The 8,399-nt window shown below is 44.3% G+C and overlaps 1 protein-coding gene across 1 annotated transcript; it reads right to left on the bottom strand.

Moving 5' to 3' along the window:
* Positions 1-2,661: 2,661 nt before the first annotated feature.
* LOC103636252 (uncharacterized) lies at positions 2,662-7,515 on the bottom strand. Its single transcript, XM_008658612.4, has 7 exons — positions 6,480-7,515; positions 5,696-5,935; positions 5,023-5,112; positions 4,369-4,518; positions 3,961-4,085; positions 3,406-3,535; positions 2,662-3,329 (listed from the first exon to the last, which is right to left on the bottom strand). Exons 1-7 carry the CDS (start codon positions 7,086-7,088, stop codon positions 3,204-3,206), a joined length of 1,470 nt encoding a protein of 489 aa, XP_008656834.1. The 5' UTR covers positions 7,089-7,515; the 3' UTR covers positions 2,662-3,203.
* Positions 7,516-8,399: the final 884 nt, after the last annotated feature.

Below are 8,399 nucleotides of genomic sequence, written 5' to 3'. Positions count from 1 at the left end.
GTCCGAGCCCTAGGGTCGGGCGAGGCAGAGTTCGTCGTCTTCCGGAGCCGAGGCTGAGTCCGAGCCCTGGGGTCGGGCGAGGCGGAGCTTCCTATAGCGCTCTAGGCCGGACTTAGCTGCTGTCAGCCTCACTCTGTCGAGTGGCACAGCAGTCGGAGCGACGCAGGCGGCGCTGTCTTCTTGTCAGGTCGGTCAGTGGAGCGGCGAAGTGACTGCGGTCACTTCGGCTCTGTCGACCGAAGAGCGCGCGTCAGGATAAGGTGTGAGGCCATCCTTGCATTAAATGCTCCTGCGATATAGTCGGTTGGCGTGGCGATCTGGCCAAGGTTGCTTCTTTGCGAAGACTGGGCCTCGGGCGAGCCGAAGGTGTGTCCGTCGCTTTGAGGGGGCCCTCGGGCGAGACGTGAATCCTCCGGGGTCGGCTGCCCTTGCCCGAGGCTGGGCTCGGGCGAGGTGAGATCGTGTCCCTTGAGTGGACTGAGCCTTGACTTAATCGCACCCATCAGGCCTTTGCAGCTTTGTGCTGATGGGGGTTACCAGCTGAGATTAGGAGTCTTATGGGTACCTCTAATTATGGTCCCCGACAGTTTGTTAGGCTAGTGATGTGATTAGAACCTAGATTGTGTAATCATTTTTTGGTAGAGATAGTAACACACCTAGCAAAATCGTAATTGTTTATCTAGGTAGATTTATTTCTTACATGTTTTGACTAGATTAAAATCATATAATTTCAATTAAGAAGTAGTTTTTTTTAAGTTGTTTAATTCACTCCTCGATTAGAAGTGGTGATCCAATGTTATAGCTGGTGATTGGAGTACCCGGCCTTTAGTGAAGACGGATGAACCATGCCCACCACGAGTGCTAGCACCGGATGTTGTGAGGCCCTCCAACCAAGGGCATTTGCCACTTGTCGTCATGCCACCCACCACTAGCTATCGTTTCGTGGTCGCTGACCTTGACTTTGCCTCCATTAAGGGTGGCGGCTTCGATAGCCTCGACTCTATACGACAATGGCAGCGGCTATCACATCCGCGGTCCAATATCCGGCAATGCCTCCAGCACCGCTCAGTCCATCACGACTAGCAAATCTGCACGTCTGCACCTCTCAACCTCTTCTTGGTTGCATGCAGGGATTCAAAACCGCTCGAAAACCGTGAAAATCGATACGGTTTCCCATTACTAGACCAGATTTTCCAACCGATTTTTAAAATTCGGCAAAAATTTAAAAATGCTATAAAATTATGATAAAAACTACATATTTTTAGAATATTCCATATTTAATTTTATATTTTTAAAATTTAATCAGCATTTTTCGTAAAAACAATGAAAACGGTCAAAACAACAAAAACCGTCAAAAAACAACAGTTTCTGGCCGAGAAATCTGAGAATTGGAAAATACAGACCGGTTTAAAAAATTTGACGACGATAACTGGTTTCTCGATCGGAAAACACAGTTTCTCAGCGGGATTTAAAAAATCGTTTTTTAATTTGAACTTGTAAACCGGTCAGCTTTTTTGAAAATCGATGGTTTTAGAGTGATTTACTATTTTCGATGACAGTTTTAAAATGGTTTAGTTAACTCTGGTAGCACGTGATGCAGGCGAGATCATAGATCCGGCTCTTGCACCTCCACTGCCACACCATCAACATATTACAGATCAACCCGTTTCAATACCGCCAATTTTGCTGACTGTCCCGGCCTTAGGACACAGCTAGATCTCAGTGTCGCATGGTCCATTCGCGCGTGCAAAGGCAAGCCCGCACCCAAAGGGCCACGCTGGACCATAGAAGAATCAAGAATGGGAGAAAAATTCCCTGCGGATGCACAGGAGCAGCACTGCAGGATGTTCATCCCCACCACAGAACACTAGTTTTAAAGCAAGCCAACCGTGGATGGATATTCTATTGCTTCAAAACTTTAAAATTAGTGGGGTGGACGCATGCAGGGCATGGCGTGAACAGCAGCGGCAATGCCTCTTATTGAACGAAGGATTTTATATAAATTTGATAAAATTTAAGATGATTCGACTGTCCAATAAGCATATTCAAGAATGACAGTAAGTACTTCATAACATCCATAAATGCAGGCGTTGGAACTACTAATTAAAAGTTAATGTCACAGAACTACCTGTTACTATTTAGTTACAACTACCTGTTACTACTTTAGTTACAGATGTTTCTAAAACATCTGACTTATATAATAAATCTAATATTTTAACATAGATATATATAAAATTTAAAACTAATTTTTAGTCATGTTGTACAGGAATAAAATTATGTAATTTTTTCTGTGCATTATTTTCTTACTACAACAAAAAAGTGAAAAAAAAAACATCCGAATTTAAATATGTATCTAAATTTTATATTAATTATTTTAAAAGATATAGAACGAATTTAAGAATGATTTTTGAATATTATTAGATTTAATATTAAAAACAAGAATATAAATTTACATAGTTATTTATTAAAATTTAACATCCGAAAGTATCTAGATCCATCCCTACATGCTGTCAACACCGTTACCAGATTTATAAAAAAAATGAAACGGCAAATTTCTTTCTGCAACATAGTCAAATTCCATATAAGTTAAGATTGAAACTAGTATAAGTTAAGGTTGAAACTAGCACGTAATGGGACAACATCGACAGCAGATTTGTCATGTCAGTGGAACAGTAGAACAGGGATCGCTAGTCTTTGGTTCATTGATCAATGCATGTAGAGAAATACAAAAATACACCAGCTTGTTTGTCTCAACATCCAACAAAGCAAACTAAACAGACAATTGTTAACAATGTCCAACTGCGAGTTTGCGACAGGTAGTCAGTCTTGCTCCAAGAAAATGTGATTCTGGACGAACATATTCCATGGCAGCGAGCCCTCCGCTTTCATGAACTTCTGAAAATATGAGCTGAACTGCTGCAAGTATCGCAATCCCTTCAAGGATTGTTATAATTCTTCGAGTGGAAAACAAAGCAGTTGAGTTCTGTGCCCGCATGAGTATACCATAGCAGCTGATTTGCTGAGTTGAGACTTTAGACCTATAGACTACAGTAACAAAAACAACCTGCAAGCCTGCAGCCCACTTCCACAAACTTTTCTAGGTTGATCAGCTGAGTAGCCGTCTCCATGACAATGGAGCACGAACATTAGTGATGGCAATATATACAATAGTATGTACAGCTTCAGTGCAGGAGTCATAAGGATCACAACTCAAAACCACCATTCAGTTGAACAGATAACGACGGCCTTCCAATGTTATTAAGAGGTGTTTCCAAGGTGATTACCACTCCAGAACTGCCCACTTGACCATTCCACTTTGATCGTCCAATCTGCCATGTAGAGAGTATGTTACATCCACACTAAAATCCTAGAAAAAACCAATCAGAAATGTTAACTAGAGCTTACAGAGAGAGCAGTATAAGCTGATGGGCGCTGTGAGCAAGAGAGGCCACACATCAGATTCAATTCCTCTTTCAATGAATGGACAACTTCTGCACGTACCCCAGGATCACTTCCTCCAAACGTAGGGCACACACTGCCAATAGAGCACCGAGAACAAGGGTGTTAAAACAGAGAGAAGGATTGAAAGAAACCAACAAACATCGAACAGAATTATTCATGAACGATGAAATCTACGTCTGCCCAACAGTTCCCTAACATACGGTATTTATCAAGCATTGTCATTTTAAACTCTAATGCAACAAGCACATCTTTTAGCACAATATGAACAAGGATGGGAAGAAGAAATAATCATTTTCAAGCCAAGTTACTAAAAAGAAATCTGTTTATAGGTCCCTATACTGTCAATAACTGTTTTACAATCCAGAAAGATACTTGTGATCTAATTTTATGTTTCTGTAATTCAAGCACCTCTTTATTGGATGGGTAGTACTGATATCAAAACCTAAATATCTGCCAAATATAAACACTGCAGTCGTTCATATATTGTCAGAAAACTACCTGACTTGTATGCTGGGTCTCACCATAAGGCCAGATCTTTTCCATGCCAAGGCTTGAGTAACTCCTAATGAAACAGACTTATCGGGCCATTGGACCATAGGAGTGAACCTTGTGCCACGCTTATTCTTCAAAGAAAGAGGGAACAGTCAGATTGAACTCATATGCTATTTGAACATGGGAAACATCATAAAAATTGATGATAAGACATAATATATAGCAACTACTGGTCGCACATTTTTAATACATATATCACCATTGTTTCATGTGTCACTGTGTACTATCACAGTTCGTTTAGAAATACCATGGCCTGCAACCTGGCAGGCGAATATAATGTTGATACATTTAAAGAGCACATAAACAAAAATTTACACAACTGATTAATATAAGGAACAAATTGAAAATACTAACCTTGCAAGAAAAACTCACTCTTGTTTCTCCAGGATATTTTCCATGAGCTTGAAGCAAACCACCAAATAACGGAAGAAAGCCACTGGCTGATATTCCCTCACCAGCAACATATGTTAGTTGCCCATTAGGGAATTGCAGATCCATAAACGACTGTAATAGAGGTAGTGTTATTAGTACTCAGCTTCATATGCACGAGAAAAATACAAGGAAAAAAAACTGGAATCACTGGAGACTATGCTTGTTGATAATTTTGAAAACATTGCTGTGGCATTATAAATGAACACAATTTTCAGAAAAGAGGTCAATGCGCTGATTAATTTTTAGTAGTATTCCGATCGCCTGAACATTAGCTCAAAGCCAAATGGAAGTGCTTATCTCTTAGACTACCAGGCAAAAGGTAACCTTACGATTAAAGAACCATGACAAGATGTATCCTTTAATTGCATAACTACAATACAAAGCAATACGACGAAAAGCTCTCCTAAAAGAACATCGAGTCAGTTATTTTAATCTCAATATCTTAATAGATCCACTGGTTACTGGCAACTACAAATAATCTCTGTACACCTAAAATGTACCCTTATGATTAGTAAAAATCAGAAACCACCATAAATTTCAATTAACCTATGATATTAGAAGACGAATGAGACTTACACAAGCTATTGGATTGAGACACATCATTGACATCATCAACCATCTCCTATGTTTTGACCATATAGCTGGACAGAGGGAATGAACTCCATTCTGTAATGAAATATCAAGTTTAGTGATGTAAAACGACAAACCATCAGAAAGACACATATGCACATTTATACATCACAGAAGCTAATTCACTGATTGTAGGCTGTGGTTTGTAGGTTAGATTTAAGATAATGCCATAGTTATTCGATTAGCTTTGGGGTATGAGAATTATGATTATTTTGGGGGGAGGAGGGCGACTTTCAAGCCTTTAAAAACAGACACCTTATTTTAAGTATGAAGTAAGAAGATGATTTCTGAAATATATGATGTCAGAGATACGCAATAGAAAAAAAATGACTTACAATCCCACAAAAGCTCATACATAGCAAACGTACCAGTAACATATCTGTACATCATATGCATCGCAATAGACTATCAAATAATAACCTAGATAGGTTTGCAAATCAAGGTAGACCTGGCCTAAATAACAACGACCATAACATTGCCCATATAAAGGAGTGTTGTATTTAACGACAATAAAATAGCAAAAGGAAGTACCAAACAAGTGTAATTCAAACTAGTTGATAAACCATCACAAGAGGTTTGTCAAAGTTAATGCTTACAATGAAATACAAAGGTTGAGTACCTTGCGATCATAACCATACCAAAGCAAATGTTGCTTTGATAGATGAACAGGCAAGAGAAGCGTAGAGTCTCGAACAAATAGTAGAGGCCCCAACTGAATAAGGTACAGGGGCGAAGTATCATTTCCAGAAGTAGATGGACCAACCGATGCCTCCAGCCTCCAGAGGCCTCCACGTGCAACAACAGAACTCTCGATGTCTTGACTCCTGGTATTGTATGTTGCCGACATATTTACAGTACCCTATATAATCATCAATCGAGAAGATAAGTACTATGTCGCAAGTCGTGACATGCCAATGTAACATGAAATAAAATAGAAAATGTACAAATCCACAAATCCAGTAAAAAACATTTGGTTGATTCAAAATGTTAAGTCAGCTTAAGTACTTTATGTACAACTTTTGACATAACATCCATATGTGTACCACCGTACTACCATAGAAGTGCAATTTGCCTCTGATCTAGGTTGTACCGTGTACATGAATTGAGTTCAGGATTGTATGCAGTAATCTTAGTTTTTCCTTGACACAGAGGATAATTCAGCAGATGATTAAAGATCATAGTTTAGATCTGTGAATCAAAATGTCAGATGCTTCCAGTGGCTATATGATTAACTGTGAAGAAGAGGATTGCAATAACTCATGTAACCAGGTGCTAGACCAGACACCCTGAATTCAAGTGCTGCTACGACAGGAGCCCTAAACTAAGATCATGCGCCTTATATGAGATGCAAACTTCACGACATGCCAAAATCCATAATACGGCAAGCATGAGTTAGATCGTACGTTAGCTTTCTTGAAGTTTCCAAGAGTCCCAATATCGCAGCCGAAACCATCGTCGTCCTCGTCCAAATCTTCTCCGCTAACAGGGCCGCTGACGCTAGATGCGGCAGCGCTCCCAGTCGCCGCGGCGGCGGCGGCGGCCGCCGCCTCGAGGGGGCACCTATCTACAGCAGCCCTTTCGACGAAGAGCCCTACCGCGCCCTCGCCCACCGAATCCGCGGGCGGCTGAGGAAGCGGCGGCGGTAGCTTGCGGCGCCGGATCTGTCCGTTCCGGAACGGCACGGGCAGACGCCGCACGGCGTGCTGCACGGCCCCGCCCACGGACGCCCCGAGCTCAGCGCCGGCCTGGCCCAGCCTGCCGCCGATGTCGATGACCGAGGAGACGGCCGCGGCGGGGAAGGGGAAGTCCTTCCCCGGGACGCCGAGGGGGCCGCCGGCGCCGAAGGGGACGACGGGGAGGTCGATGTCGAAGGGCATCCGCTTGTGCGGCGACGGCGGCCACGGGAACTGCGGCGGCACCTGGAGCAGGCCCGTGAAACCCTGCGCGAGGCGGTCCGCGAGGTCCTGACCATGCCGCTGCACGCCCTCCCACGCCTCGAAGGAGATCTCCATACGCGTCGGCGTCGCGTCACCACGGCGTCGCTAGGGTTCCGGCAAGCAAATCGGGAATTCGAAGCAAAAGCAACAGCCGACGGGAGAAGGGGCGAGGATTCGACGATGGGAAAGGGAAAAGAAGGAGGAAGGCAGCGGGTAGGTGATGGTAAAATAATAATAGTGGCCGGGGACGGTGACGGTCGCGCTGGGTGAGGTCGGGGAGGATAAAGAAGGCCTTGACCGAGACACCGAGTCGACGTGGATCGACAGGGACTAGAAGATCGCCCGCACGACCGCACCGCACCGCACCGCACCGCACCGCTTCCGCCGCATGGCCCGCCTGACGGCCCCGGCTGGGCCCAGCGCAGCTTCGGCTCCCCGCGCCGGAGTGGATAAGGGCGTGCCTACCCGTCCGTCCAGTTGCTCTCGCACATACCCTTGTCTGGTTGCGTTTTTTCCTCTCGGGTACACGCATGTCGGCATGTCTCAATAGCGTGTGCAGTTTGGCGAGCCCCGGAAACATACATAGACCAGAGAGATATTGCACTGTTACTCATGCGAACGTACAATGACTACCGCTGAAACTCATGAAGTTATGAACTGTACGTTATAGGCTATGGGCCCTTTCACAAAATAAAAGAATGATGGGCTGTCTGTTTGGACAGGCCATGAGACGGACCAGCCTTTTGTTTTTTTGGGCGGGCCGAGCCACCTGTAGCCCGCATCAGGCGGGTCTGTATGGTTGGAACCTTGGAGCTCCCAAGCCGTTGATTTTGGACGTCGGGTGGCTGGATGCACCTGCCTAACCGGTACCTGGCATCCTAGACTAGATCATCAACCAAACGAGCCCCTCCGGAGAGAACAAAAGGTAAGGTGAGACATAGGGTCTGTTTAATTTCCTAAGGCATCAAAAACTTACCTAAGATTAGTCACTCAAATTGAAGAACAAAGAACATGTTTGGTTTCTTGTCTAAGGTGCCACAAGTTGCATAAAATTAATCACTCGAATTGAAGAACTAAATGTCGAGTACCATAATTAGGGGTACCCAGATCATAACCATAAAGTACCTAGACGCTCGAGTAAGAAGGGGGCATAAATAGACACGCTCCCAGCCTTACCAAGGTCCGAGGCACAAGTCGTAACTCGCCCGAGGGTAACCCTGATCGGGAGTTGAAGTCACGACTCGCTCGAGGTCAATCTCGGGGGAGACACAGTCATGACTCGCCCGAAGCCAACCTCAGGCGGGAGACGCAGTCGTGACTCGCCCATGGCGATGCACATTCCCGATTCGCCTGAGGGCGTCTCAGGCGACGCACCGGGAGCTACCG

This window comes from Zea mays, chromosome 8, assembly GCF_902167145.1.
Source record: "Zea mays cultivar B73 chromosome 8, Zm-B73-REFERENCE-NAM-5.0, whole genome shotgun sequence".
Classification (NCBI taxonomy): Eukaryota; Viridiplantae; Streptophyta; class Magnoliopsida; order Poales; family Poaceae; genus Zea; species Zea mays.
This window is presented reverse-complemented; position numbering and strand designations above follow the sequence as displayed.